A 15,120-nucleotide genomic window follows, 5' to 3' on the forward strand; every position below is an offset into this window, starting at 1 on the left:
TGACTTTTTTCAGCGTCGATTAAATACAATGAGTACAAATTCCATTGAGAACTAGTTCCACCTATACTAATTGTATTAGTGGGTGACTAACTAACTAATACTAACCAACAAACTAATGAGAATGAGAAAAGTTTTTATTGTATTTTGTACTGTTAGTCTCAACAGTTGCCCTTGCCGCTGGTGGCCTAGCGGTAAGAGCGTGCGACTTTCAATCCGGAGGTCGCGGGTTCAAATCCCGGCTCGTACCGACTAGCAATACGATTGTTATATAAGTTTGGGATGAAATTAAAATATTTATAACTTTTAGTCTTATAGCAACTTAGTATTGAAGCTTGTTTGACTGAAAATGATACAATTCTAGTGTATTAATAATTCGGGCATAATTTTAACGAAAAATTAAAGTATGTATATCGAATTTTTACACGTTTTAATCGAAGAAAATGCAGTGAAACAATTCAAGCAAGTATGCACCTTAAATTCTTCCATCTCAAAACGTAGCTTTTGGACAAAACCCCATAATTAGTTTAGCCTTAAGTGCTATCAACATATCACTCACAAAGATGATCAGATCATCACATCGCACACGTCAGATTCAAGTGTATATCAAATGCGATTCACGTGTGATTCACGTGCCAAGCCCTAGCCCGCGCTTAGGTCACTGACATACACAAAAAACAGCGCCAAAAAAACGTTGCCGTCGATGAAGAGACAGGTCTGTCTGTACGAACGGATAGGTAGTTAACAGTGAAAAAACCTTGGTCAGGCCTGGCGAAAATAAATCGTATGGCAATGAACCCGGGTATGTCCTTAAACTACGTCCAAAAGAGAGGTATGGGCACTGTCAATGACATCTCGCTTTGTGTGGTAGGGCACAGGACAGCGGATGTCATTCCAGATCTAGAGCAGAGCCCAACTGGGGAAGTACCTCCACCTTACAGAAAACCGCAGCCAAATAACACTAGACCCTACTCATAGTGTTGTGTTCCTGCCGGTAAGTAAGGTTGCCAGAGCTCAACGAGGGAGAGGAGTGTTAGGGTCGGCAACGCGCGTGTAATATCTCCGGTGTTGCAGGCGTCCATAGGCTACGGTAACTGCTTACCATCAGGCGGGCCGTATGCTTGATTGCCACCGACGTGGTATAAAAAAAAATGTCACTTCATTTGCTTACCATCAAACGACTTGTCTGCTCGTTTGCCTCCTATTTCATTAAAAAAACAAAAGAGACTTGAAGGAACTGTCATAGGGACCATCTTAAAGTAAGGTGACACAGTAACCGACTCAAGACATTTTCCTTCATCACGCCGTAAGCCGGCCAGTTCAAACCGGTGCACGTGCACTGTGTTTTAATAGTTTACCGTCACCTGCACTCTAATCTACGCCCTAACTGCCAGCTCATAAGAGCTTATAGCTCTCTGTGCAGCGTGTAGTCGATAATGTTTATAAATACGGACAATGCTAAGAGCGCGGAATTGATGAGTATTATGACAATTCGCACAACGTTGAAGTAGTGTAAACCTTATTTGCGATTACATAAGGTCCATCACAAGGCAGTTTCTGGTGTTGCTACCTACCTAGTATGGAGTTTGAAACAAAATTAGAGTTACGCCCTTTTGCGTTTGGGTAGAATGAGTGTGTAGGAAGTTTCCTGTTCAATAAAGTACAGTAGCTGATTGTCAATCGATATGCACAGCTGGCGAAAACCTTTAATAGCCTATTGCAAAATTATGAATATTCAAATTCGACAATTTACGATAAAAGAAGTATGTTATGTAAAGTAGTACCTAGACTTATATCGGCCGGGGATATGAACCGTGATTACTTTTGTAATGTTTTCGAGCTCCCGATATTTCGACCGTTCACGGGTAACTGGAGATAGCTGATGTCAAAGTTGTGTAGACCGCGCCGGCAGACTCGGCCGAGGCACGTCTACACTGGGCGTTTTGTGCGCGAAGAAATTGCCTCGCGCGTATGCTCGCTCTGTGTGGACCCGGCTAAGAACATGTTTTATGTCTTACGTACACCGTATTTGACAACACAGCTGTTTAAATTACGTAAACAAACAAAACAACTTGACTGGCTAATTCCATTAATGTATAAGTAATATGAAAAAAAAACCGGACAAGAGTGAGTCACCCACCGAGGGTTCCGTACAAATTTAACTTATTTACTTGCCAAATTTCATAGTTCTAGGTAAACGGAACCTTATAAATTTTGATTCCCTGGTAGTGTCGAAATATACGTTTTTTGCGGCATAAAAACCAGGGATGCTGCGAATATTCGCATCCGCAACCGCGGATCCCGCCGCGGAACTTCCGCATTATTTTCAACATCCGCATCCGCATCCGGAACTTAATGCGGATGCGGATGTGGAACAGGTAGGTACAGGAACGACTTAGCGGCGGCAAGTGCTAGGTAATTTCGTCATTAGCCAATAGGAATCTCGTTTCGTTTTTTGTGATTCGTCAATCGAGCACTTTAGCCTATGACGGACAGCGACAAGAAGTGAAAAGTTTGTTTTATTTGGACTTTAGTATGTAATGCGATTGTGGGTTACCTATATTCTTGTTCAAATACCAAAAGTTTGGTTTTTTTGAAATTAAAGTTACTAAAGAGTAATATTTGAAGTTTTTTATGTGCCCAATCTCGACATCCGCATCCGCATCCGCGGATGTGAGCCTTTAAAAATCCGCATCCGCATCAGCATCCGCGGATGTCAAAAAATCGGCATCCGCAACGGCCGTATCTTTTTTTACGTCAACTTAGAAGTTTAATTTTTTTTTTCAGCTTCAAGGGACTGTGTAGACCTGGGTATATGATTTAAATTTCAACTCGATACCTCCACGCGTTCCCGAGATAATGGGTCTTGACAGACAGACGGACAACAAAGTGATACTATAAGTTCCGTTTTTTTCCTTTTGAATTACGGAACCTTAAATGGCAATTGAAACATCGGCCAATGATATGTTTGGAGGTTGTGATAAGTTACCGCGCTGTGCCGTGCAGTTGAAATGATCTATGAGTTTAACATAGTATATTTCGTTTCCAGTTTAATATACTGCCATGGCCCGCTGCTGGACACGGTGCAGATGGCCGGCCTCTACAACGACTCCAAGACCTTCGTGGACATGAAGATCAAGGTCTCCGCCAACATCACCATGGAACACTTCCAGGAGATGATGAACAAGTGAGTATCATCAGTTATTATATACTGCCATGGCCCGCTGCTGGACGCGGTGCAGATGGCTGGCCTCAACAACGACTCCAAGACCTTCGTGGATATGAAGATCAAGGTCTCGGCCAACATCACCATGGAACACTTCCAGGAGATGATGAACAAGTGAGTATCATCAGTTATTATACCTATATACTGCCATGGCCCGCTGCTGGACGCGGTGCAGATGGCCGGCCTCTACAACGACTCCAAGACCTTCGTGGACATGAAGATCAAGGTCTCCGCCAACATCACCATGGAACACTTCCAGGAGATGATGAACAAGTGAGTATCATCAGTTATTATATACTGCCATGGCCCGCTGCTGGACGCGGTGCAGATGGCCGGCCTCTACAACGACTCCAAGACCTACGTGGACATGAAGATCAAGGTCTCCGCCAACATCACCATGGAACACTTCCAGGAGATGATGAACAAGTGAGTACGAGAGTGAGAAGTGAAAGTGCACGTCTACGCATATGCCGTGTCCGCCGATATGCCGGTCTTCAAGCTGCATTAAATGTAACATTTAAAACTTTTGCGTTTTGAACACCGCAATTAAATAAATATATAGCGTATATGTGATGTCTAACCCAAACTTTTCACTTGTAGTAGTTGTAGTCACACAAATCTCTGTTTTGACATTTTGCTGGGACGTCAGTTAGCCGCGCCCACGACCAGTGAAACCTGTGTCGAAACGTCGGTAAATAAAGGTAACAAAATAAATTCGCGATAAATCCGATTGAGAATGTTATTTAATATGGTTTTTTAATAGCCTTTGCGACGATTATTCAAGGTTACTTTACTTACTTACTTACTGCTGTGCTGTGGCGCGACGACCCGAAGTGAATCTTGGCCTCCGACACCAAAGACCGCCATGCTACTCTGTCCAAAGCCGTTTCTGTCCAGTCGAGGGCGCCGAGTTCGCTGAGGTCTTTCTGCACTTTTGGAAGGTTACTTTACCTCGCTGAATTTCGGTTAGCCCTATTTGCAGTCTACCCTTTATGTTTAGTACAGACGCAATGAAATTCCTATTAACGGTCGCCTTCTTCCAGGACAGGTTCGCGGCCGACCAAAGCGGACATCATGGAGTTCGTCATCCAGAACTTCGATCCTGAGGGCTCGGAGTTCGAGAAGTGGATCCCGCCTGACTGGCATGATGACCCTGGTAAGGATAATATATTGTGGTGTAGTAATTGTGAGGCAAATGTGATCGGTCCTTATTTATTTTCTCTTTACTTACTCAGTTTTCTCAGTTATTAGGCCTCTTATCTTCAAGTTCAATTTTAAACATATTAATAACGGGTCACTCACGTATTTTAACGGGTGAGTGACCCGTTATTAATATGTCTGTGTCTCACGGAAGTTTTGTTATTAAAAGTGTTATTTATTCATTTCCCAACTAAACGTACCTAATCAAAAAATAAATCGCTTTATATTTACATCTCAGTGATAATTATGAAAATCACAACTGTTTGGTTTTACGACTCATGATGACAGTCATGACTTTGCAATAAATCCACACTATATTATTAACTAACGTTTTGTGTTTCAAGTTGTTGAAATAAAAACGAGGAAATTACGTTTGCTATAAAATTACCGACTTGGCAGTTATTAGGATAGCGAGTAGCTATTAACTGGTATATTTTACTGGCGAGTGTTTCTCTTAGAAAAAAATCCTCACTAGCAGTTACAATTAGAGATCAACGATAAATACGTATATTATATTATATACATATTATATGAATCTCTTTTAAATTACCGAACCACACGGCATTCGCGTGAACAGCCACACATGCGTTTATGGCTCGAAAAAATACTCGACTATTCTTTCGACGACTTTCGTAAAGTGCCTTTGAAAGTAAATTTTCAGTTGCAAATGTCGTAAGGCGAGAAGAATTCCAAAATAATGAGTGTCCAACCGAAGTCTCGGTTTCGGTTTCAGCGGTGTTTGGAATAATAATCGTCTTTTGGCCGAAGGATCGGTTTCGGCAAAAAAAAATGCTCAATTTTTGCTGTGCCAAAACTGTATTTTCGGTAGTGTCCTATTAGACACTGAACCTTCGGTTTCAATTTTGGAAAAAAAACCGGTTTCGGTCGGACACTAAAAATAACCATAGAAAGTGAAGATCAAGGAAAGAATTCTGTACAACAGACAAATTATTGTATCTTAATTTCTTCCAGCATTCCTGAAGCTGATCAAAGAAAGAATTCTGTACAACAGACAAATTATTGTATCTTAATTTCTTCCAGCATTCCTGAAGCTGATCAAAGACCCTCAACTCATGGACTGGGGGAGAGAACTGCATCAGCTCTGGCTGCAGCTGGGCCGGAAGATGAAGCAGGACGTCAAGGAGAACCAGGACCTGTACTCAATCATCTACGTGGACCACCCTGTGATAGTACCTGGTACGTCAATTTGAATGAATGAGACTCACGCTGAAACGGACCAGGTCGGGGCGAGGCCTCCGACACTTCAGATTTCTATAGAAAGCATCATCTGATCACCGATCACTTCATAGAAAACGAAGTGTTGGAGGCCTCGGCCCGGACCCAGACGGTTCTAGCATGAGTCATCCTTAACTCTTTATAAAATCAAATTATCCTCTAACAGACGGACATCACAAAACTTTATGTACCATTTTTTGACATTTTTCTACGTACAACAACAACGTATTTAGGGTAATTTTTTATACTAAGTCGGTGGCAAACAAGCGCACGGCCTGCTTGATGGTAAGCAATCTCCGTAGCCTATGGACGCATGCAACTCCAGAGTTGTTACATAACATCTAACACTCCTCTCTCTCGTTGAGCTCTGGCAACCTTACGCACCGGCAGGAAAACAACACTATGAGTAGGTTTTTCGGGTAATATTCATTTATAAACATGTTTCCAGGCGGCAGGTTCCGCGAGTTCTACTACTGGGATTCCTACTGGATAATCAAGGGTCTGCTGCTGTCAGAAATGAGGTCCACAGCCAGAGGAATGATCTCCAACTTTCTGGACATCGTGGATAGAATCGGGTTCATTCCTAATGGCGGCAGAATATATTATGTTATGAGGTAATTTCCACTTCCACTACTCCTGGATCAGTGTTTCATGATGAATGAGATGAGATGAGAGCCACGGCAGGAAGAAAAGTCTTCAATTTCACTACATCTTACAAAATAAAATCCCCGTCGTGACTGTCTGTCTGGATGTTCGCGAGAAACTTAAAAACTACTGAACGGATTTTCATGCGGTTTTCACCTATCGATAGAGTGATTCTTGAGGAAGGTTTAGGTGTATAATTTGTTAGTCTGTGCTAAACCGGGGCGGGTCGCTAGTTCTAGATACGATACGATACGATCATTTATTGGTAAAAAAAATATTTCATTTAAAACTTTCGCGTTTTGAACACATATTAAATCACATTTACATGTCATTATGTACTTATGTGATAGATGTACTTGTTACTTAGTTAGGAATGTTAATTTTCTGCAAAATGAATCTTCTTACTGCAACCTTACTTCAACTGCTTGCTTGTTCTAGATCTCAACCGCCACTCCTGATCCCGATGGTCCAGCTAGTGATGCAGGAGTCTTATGACGAGGAGTACCTCCGGCAGCACATCCACACCATGGACAAGGAGTTCGATTTCTGGATGACCAACCACACTGTGGAGGTCGAACATAAGAACCACAAGTGAGTATATTTCTACATGTCACCTCCCTCTCTTGATCCCGATGGTCCGTCTAGTGATGCAGGACTCGTATGATGAGCACATCCACACCATGGACGAGGAGTGCGACTTCTGGATGACCAACCACACTGTGGAGGTCGAACATAAGAACCACAAGAGAGCATTTTATTTATTTTTAATAATAAGACACTATTCGACCCGCTGGCTCCGTTGGAAGACCGAATATTTGAAATTAGAATGATGTTTATGATATTTATGGGTAGAATATTATGAACTAAATCTAGGCTACTTTTTCTGATCACAATTTCTGAAAAAATATTCAACAGAACAGTCAATTTAACAGAAATGTGAATTCATATTAATAACATAATCATTAAGCAATATATGGTTTACCATTTTATTATTTATTTATTTCAGATATAAGTTATTACGGTATAATGACATGTCACAAGGACCAAGGCCAGAGAGTTACAAGGAAGACATCGATGTGGCCAGGTGATTCTTTACTATTTTTTTTATTAGCCTATGTGTGTGTCCTACTGCTGGGCAAAGGCCTCCCCTCTCCCTTTCCAATCCTCCCTGTGCTGAGCAAGATCCCGCCAATCCCGCTGGAACGCATCCCGTCCCGCCATCTCTTTCTCGGAGATTTCTACCACGACTACACTGGGGATGCCAGCTGATGGCTATTTTGGCCCATCTGTCATCATGCACACGGCAGACATGTCCAGCCCAGTCCCACTTAAATTTTTAGATTTGCAAAATTTCTTACTTAAATTCATAAAAAATGTAACCTCTTGTCTGTGTAAAATTAGGATCTTGGCCAATTTTTTTTGTCATATTTTTAGCAGTTTTTTCGACAACGATTTTTCTGTTCTATACCTACAGCACAAAGGAGTTTTGGTCCCAAGTATTTGACCACCATACGCAATTACGCATACGAAGGGTTAAGGAAACAGCTTGCAATTGAAATATCTAAAATTGGCCACTGAAATTTGACCTATAGTGCAGGAAATACAGTTAAGGATTTGCCACACTGGATGCGTTCTGCGGGCAGCAGTCAGGTGAAACTTCAACTTCAAAGGTTGCTGTCAATGTTGTTTATACATAATGCGGGTTTGACCTGACCGCTGACCGCAGAACGCATTTGTGGCAAATCCTTTTATTTTATTTGAAAATTAAACGAAACAAAACAAATGCAACTTTGTTTCAAATGAATATGATTTAAATTTCATCGAACTGAAGAAAACCTTGGGCCTTAGGTTAAAATAAATATTTTTTCTAAATTAGCTAGTAAGAAGAGCATTTAAATTGTACTAGTCGATAAAACCTAATTGTAAATATTCCAGAAACCTGGATACCCTGGACAAAAAGGAAGAGTTGTACGCAGAGCTAAAGGCGGCTGCTGAATCTGGCTGGGACTTCTCATCGCGGTGGTTCATCCTCAACGGAACCAATAAAGGTAGATATTTCACCTTTTTAATCCCGCAGTCGCAAAGAGAGTGGTGTTATATGTTTGACGCCAATGTCTGTCTGTCTGTGGCATCGTAGCTCGCCAACGGATGAGCCGATTTCGATGCGGTTTTTTTTACCTAAAAGCGAGTTTTCTTGCGGTGGTTCTGAGCGTTTGATAGAAATCGATTCAGCAGCTTGAAGAGTATCAGCTCTTTCCAAAATGATGTAAGGCATTTTTAGCATAAAATGGTTTTTTTCATATAGCGTTACTTTTTTGCATTTTTTTTTATGTGTCCTTTTTGCCACTTTTGTGTTATTTCTAGTCAGGATCACGAGCCCTTTTCATCCGTATAGGACAAGAAAGGTGTCCCAAAATTTCCATACAAATTTCAAACTTTTCTTTTTGTAACCGCCATACAAAGTATATGGGGAAATGGTACCTAATACAATAGGAAAAAAACTGGGACATTTTTCTATTCCATTGGGATCGAAGGAGCTCGTGATTCTGAGTAGAAATAACACAAAATTTATGAAAAAATACGAAATTAATGAGTGGCACTTTTTTTTTAAGAAACGCTCAGGGTTTTTTTAATAATAATAAAATCATTGAATCCAGATAACATTGATCCATAGGTAAAACATTCATAACATTTGCAATAAAAATTAAAAAAAGACCTTGACAATTAATTGATGGGTAATAATAAAATTCATTATTAAAAAGGTTAAAATTAAAAGCTGTAAAATTAAAATTAAGATATATGCGCAGTCTTTAGTTAAAATGTCAAAACTTAAATCTAAAAAATCAATAATATAGGTATATAAAGATCATTTACTAGACATTAAAATTAAATTAACTGGGCATTTGATAAATTATAAAAAATAAAATTAATAATTATAAAATTCACAGATTATTAAGATTAAAATTAAAAATTAAAGTTAAACACTAAAGGTATGCGCAGTCAAATTTAGTTAGAATCTCAGGACATAAATAAAACTATACTTAAAACTATTCTTAAAATTTTCATAGTTATTTTTATCCCCAGGCAACCTCACGAACCTCAAAACACGCTCCATCATCCCGGTGGACCTCAACGCCATCATGTGCTGGAACGCTGACATCATGCACGGCTTCTACGCGAAACTCGGCAATGTTGACAAGGCGGAGTATTACAAGAATGTGCATGCGAGGCTCATGGAAGCCATTGATAAGGTGAGAAAATATATAAGTTAGGTTGCGCCAAAGAAGGCCCAATTGATATTTTTGTGGGGTCCGTATTTCAGAAGGAAAAAACGGAAACCTTATAGGATCACTTTGTTGTCCATCTGTCTGTCTCTCAAATCCCTTTATCTAGGTATCGAGTTGAAATTAAAACCATTTACTCAGGTCTAGTCTAAAGTACCTAACTGTGATAAAACCTCTAAGTTGACGCAAAAAAAAATATGCTGCCGTTTCAAATAAAATTAAAAATCAAAATCAAAAAGCATTTATTTCGTTAAACAGTACAACATAACACTCATGGTTGGGTGGGACTTCCTAGTAAGTATGTATAATACCTGTGACAGGAAAACCCGCTCTTCCACATTTATCTAGTACATTTGTACTCAGTGAACCATAATAAAATGTAACATTGTGCAAACTGCTATTATTTTAACAATTTATGCCGCAAAAAACGTAGGGTAGGGTAGGAAACAGTGGCTCAGCTCGAACAGTGGCTCACTCGCCCCAATATCGCCTCTATCATGTTGGAATTAGGTTGAGTGAGCCACTGTACCCGGCTATTTTTTTCCGAGCCACTGTTTCCTACCCTACCTATATTTCGACACTCAAAGAAATCAAAATTTATAGGGTATTTCCTGTTGACCTAGAAATATGAAATTTGACAAGTACCTTATATCCTTATATGGGGCATTTCCTATGAAAAGGGACCTTATTGTCGATGGCGCTTACGCCGCACAGCGTCGCGCTTATTGTATTTATATCGGAGCATCGTTAATAATGGCGTAAGCGCCATCGACAATAAGGTCCTTTTTTATAGAAAATACCACATATTATTAAATTATTTTAGGTCCTTTGGCACGAAGACGTCGGCGTATGGCTAGACTTCAACCTGGAGTCCGGTCGGCGAAGAGACTACTTTTACCCGTCCAATGTCGCCCCGCTTTGGACCGGCAGCTATGACCGAGCGAGAAGTGAATACTATGTTAATAGAGTCATCAATTATCTAGATATTAGCAAGGTTAGTAAATAAAACTGCTGTTGAAAGTAGCCCCGCTAACTGTTCAATGTCGCCCCGTTTTGGCTCGGCAGCTATGACCGAGCGAAAAGTGAATGGTACGTTAGTAAATATAACTGCTATTAAACGTTTTAGCCCCGCTAACTGTTCAATGTCACCACGCTCTGGACCGGCATATCGTTGTCATAGAACAAGCTTTGTTTAGTTTGGGGCTAGGTCGATTTGTGTAAGATTGTCCCCAAATATAGATTAATGAGGGCTACTGCGTTTAATTTGGCACATTAAGGGTCGGTTGCACCAACTGTTTGTGATCGTTAAAGAGTTCGCTAAAATTTATTGTATGGAGAGTTTCATAGTAAACCGCCGCGACGCGCCGGGTAACGTTTATCAGTCTGTCAAGTGCGGATGGTGCAACTGGCACTTAGACGTTGAAATACTTTTGTGTATATTAGAACGTATTGATTTTATACGCGCGCATTGTGGTGCCCATTATAAAAAATAGGACAAGTGTGGTGTTAAACTATAGATCAATCTCGCTGGCAACTATACCGGCGAACGTATCGGACAGTGTGGTTAACACGTATCTGAAAAGACATATCAACCTACATGACATATAAAAATAAGCATAGAAGAATTTTGCGATCTGTTTTTCTGGACCTCCATCTGCAGGGGCGCCAACCGGTGAGCACAAAAACGGTAGCCCTCTATGATTATGGCGGTCAGCAAAATATTATCGGCGCGTTTCGATAACTTAGTATAAGTTAGAGCACGCGCTGATTCGGTCAAGATAATGTCTGTACCGCCGTAGATTAGAGATGTATAAAACACTCGATTATGATTTCATAAATCAGTCTAAGGTCGGGGGTTGCACCAAACCGTCTGTCACCGTTTTAGCGTTCGCAAAATTTTATTGTAAGGGAAATTTCATAATTCTCTGCCGCTTGACGTCGATCAGCCTGTTAATTGTGGTTGGTGCAACTGGACCTTAGTCTACCCGTCAACGGTACCTTTGACTCACCCAACCACGTTCCTCTAGAATGATATAGATATTTCCCCCAGGTGGACATCTACGAGGGCGGCATCCCCACCACGTTCGAGCACTCGGGCGAGCAGTGGGACTACCCGAACGCGTGGCCGCCGCTGCAGTACATGGTGGTGGAGGGGCTGGCGGGCTGCGGACACGCGGCCGCCACCAGGCTCGCCAGCGAGATGGCCACCAAGTGGGTGCGCTCCAACTTCGCTGTCTGGAAACAGAAGACGGCTATGTTGGAAAAGGTATGCTGTAGTATCAATCCAGATCCAGAGTGACGTCAGAGACTAACGCCACACTGCAGGCCAGCGTGCACCGGGCCCGAGACGGAGCGGCCTGGAGAGCACCGGTGAAGAGTGTCCACATTCGTCACGTCCCTCGGCCATGAGGTTACAAGGAAGAAGAAGATAGTATGAATTTTCTCGAATGGTTTTTAGGCCTCAGACCCGTTAAACAAAAACCTTTGTTTATTTTATGGAGAGGCGCCTGAGACGCGTGCCGAGCGTATGCCGAAGCAACCGTGTCGTTAAAAAGCAGTCACTAACGACTACGACGACAATTTGTGTCAATTTACTATAGTAGGCGGATTTTATTTTTTTATCCAACTTAAAACCAACGTAAACAGTGCTATAGAGAAATAAGTAAGCTTATTTATTTATCTACACCGGTTCTAAATAAACTTGTATTTTCAGTACGACGCGACAGTTTTTGGAGGCTACGGCGGCGGCGGGGAGTACGAACTTCAGACCGGGTTCGGTTGGACGAACGGAGTTATCATGTCACTGCTCACTAAATATGGAGGTGAGCATTATTGACTTTAGCATACATAGCAGTTGCATACACAATACGTACGTTTTTTAAACTGAGTTTGGTCCCCTGAAATAGGTAGATCGTACTACTACCGTTCATATTTGTTATAAGTTAATGTTTTACACTCATTTTGATCACGTTTTCATACTTACGGCAGTTTTACAGTTCTGCAATACTACATTACTTCCACTGATGGTACTAATTATGAGTTACAATCTCTCGCGTCGAATGATGCTCCCTCAGTTCTTTCGAGTCTTTTTTGGTTAAGCTTAATTTAAAAAAATTGTGAATGCCTCATAATATCTAAAGTGAACTACATATTGTTTAACCACCTACTGGTCTCCTGGAACGGTCGCGTCGTCTCCTTCAGAAAGTACAAAATGTGGTGTTAGTTATTCGACCCCACAAAACTCGACCTTTTCTAGAAAGTTTTAAGTACCAAGCGACAATGTGCTGGAATAATATCCCACCACCAATACGAAAAATTAAATCTTAGCCGTATTTAAATTGGAATGACTAGCAGTCTAAACCGGCATGTAGTACATTTTGTGCGGCATCTCTAGCGTCAGTACTCTTCAGGTTCTGGCAGAATACAACGCTGCGGGTCTCCGCAGATTTATGCTGAGCCACATGAGCGCAGATCACATGACTCGACCCATTTTCATACTTTGTTATTTTTGTATTTAGGAAATTAGATGTTGTCATATTTGTTTCAATTATTTCTGCATGTTTTCCTTTTCTCTTAAATTTTAAATTATATTTTAAAGTTAAATGTCGGCTATTAGAGCAATCTAATAATGAGGAGAATAAAGTTTTTTATCTATGTGACAGCTACTCCATATAAAAATGAACTGTCATAGGGAACATCGTTCGAAGCGAGAGATTTAACGGAGTCTACTTTTAGTAGGTATAGGTACTTACATTACAATCTTTCATGACATCATAAATAGCACAAGAAAGAGATACTATAGGTAATTGATAAACTTATCAATTCCAGTTTTGCACGTTTATCCAGCCCCCTACTAAATGAAAAAAACCGTCCAAGTGCGAGTCGGACTCGCGTTCCAAGGGTTCCGTACATTACACAATTTAAACAATGTGTTTTTTATGTGAAACGTGAGTAAAATGTCATTAAAAAACCCGTAGGGGTCGGATCAAGAACTAAGTAATTAAGTCCGACTCACGCTTGACTGCAATTTCTAATAGATTTTCCTGTAATCTATAGGTAAAGATCTATTTTGTGTATTTTTTTCAAAATTTTAGACTCAGTAGTTTCGGAGATAAAGGGGGGTAATGGTAATTTTTTGCCTATTTTCTTGAATAACTTCTAAATTGTTTATCATAAAATTATAAAAAAAAATATATTTGAGATTCTCACAATGAGCTCTTTCATTTGATATATAACACGATATAGTTTGAAAAACTTTATTTTTTAATTTTCTCATTTACCCCCCAAAAGTGGCCCCCATGTTTAAAATTCTTTTGTTTACGTTACATGTCTGTCTTTGGGTCACAAACTAACATATGTATACCAAATTTTAACTTAATTGGTCCAGTAGTTTCGGAGAAAATAGATTGTGACAGACGGACAGACAGACAGACAGACGCACGAGCGATCCTATAAGGGTTCCGTTTTTTCCTTTTGAGGTACGGAACCCTAAAAATAGCCTAATGAAACCCTAGCAAAAATTAGTAATTTGGTTATTAATTTGTTCATTTTTCCGTTCGCATCTTCATCGTTCATCGAGCAGCTGGTGATTTAGGTATGTCTGTAGTTTGTTCGATGTTGTCTTGTAGATTGGCTATTGTATTACTATTAATGTATTTATGTAGGATCATAATTATCTTTTACTACAGGATTATAGGTTTTTCTTGCTATGCTTAATACTTAGATTTATCATAATTATTCTACTATTACTTACCTATATTTACAATACTTTTTGGAGTATTTAATGCATGCGGTGGGCGATCTTTTTCTAGTTTTATGGTTCTGGTATAATTTCTTATGTATTTTTAATAAATATGTTTATTTGGCACGTAGTTAGGTCAATTGCACTGGGTTAGATTAAAAATACTAACGGTTGGCAGGAATTTGTACTACTTTATTAAAACTAATAGGTACCGGGTATAATTTTTTTATTGTATTTTGGCTTGTGTGGTAAATTTTACGCTCTTATTATTTTTATTGATTCCCCTCATTTCTAATGATATTGCCATATTCAATTTAAGTAACGTTAGACATAATAAAAATCACAAAAATACTGTTTTTTTTTACAAATTAGGTATTACAAATTATACATGTTTGAAACGAAATATATTTTACGTCCAGTCAAAAAAAAAATAACTTACTTAAAGTAATGCAAAACCAGAAAATCTTGCGAGACGCCCACCGGTTGTACCTAAAGGATCTCATGCTAAGATGGGCCGGGTCCGGCCCGAGACTTCGAACACTTCTTTTTAAATAAATAGCCTCTTCCAAGCCTCGGTGATCACGTCATGCTTTCTGTAGAAAACGAAGTGTCGGAAGCCTCGGCCCGGGCCCGGGCCGTTCTAGCGTGAGTCATGGTAAATGCAACATACTCATTTTAGAATGCCCATTAAATTGATAACACTATACCAATGTAAACATTTGGCAACAACGAATTCTTACAAATTTTGCAACATTCTCAAAAACACTAAGATCGCAGAAACATTGCAAACG

General features: G+C 40.1%; 1 protein-coding gene and 1 long non-coding RNA gene across 7 annotated transcripts in view; both read left to right on the forward strand.

Annotated features, from left to right (window-relative positions):
* The window catches only part of LOC134751528 (uncharacterized), a 49,216-nt gene extending 46,022 nt beyond the window's left edge, over positions 1-3,194 (forward strand). For both annotated transcript variants that reach the window (XR_010128670.1, XR_010128669.1), the window contains exon 3: positions 3,047-3,194. This is a non-coding gene — a long non-coding RNA (uncharacterized LOC134751528). The remainder of the gene's footprint in view (positions 1-3,046) is intronic.
* Positions 3,195-3,344: 150 nt separating this feature from the next.
* The window catches only part of LOC134751513 (trehalase-like), a 38,568-nt gene continuing 26,792 nt past the window's right edge, over positions 3,345-15,120 (forward strand). For 2 of the 5 annotated variants that reach the window (XM_063686944.1, XM_063686947.1), the window contains exons 1-12: positions 3,503-3,649; positions 4,267-4,379; positions 5,465-5,620; positions 6,108-6,273; positions 6,743-6,895; positions 7,311-7,388; positions 8,240-8,352; positions 9,389-9,555; positions 10,412-10,582; positions 11,639-11,854; positions 12,302-12,410; positions 14,171-14,182. In XM_063686944.1, the coding sequence (XP_063543014.1) occupies positions 3,552-3,649; positions 4,267-4,379; positions 5,465-5,620; positions 6,108-6,273; positions 6,743-6,895; positions 7,311-7,388; positions 8,240-8,352; positions 9,389-9,555; positions 10,412-10,582; positions 11,639-11,854; positions 12,302-12,410; positions 14,171-14,182 (1,552 nt within the window). In that variant the 5' untranslated portion in view covers positions 3,503-3,551. The other 3 variants (XM_063686946.1, XM_063686948.1, XM_063686945.1) reach the window with 2 other exon arrangements.

The sequence above is a fragment of the Cydia strobilella genome, chromosome 22, assembly GCF_947568885.1.
Source record: "Cydia strobilella chromosome 22, ilCydStro3.1, whole genome shotgun sequence".
NCBI classification, from domain to species: domain Eukaryota; kingdom Metazoa; phylum Arthropoda; class Insecta; order Lepidoptera; family Tortricidae; genus Cydia; species Cydia strobilella.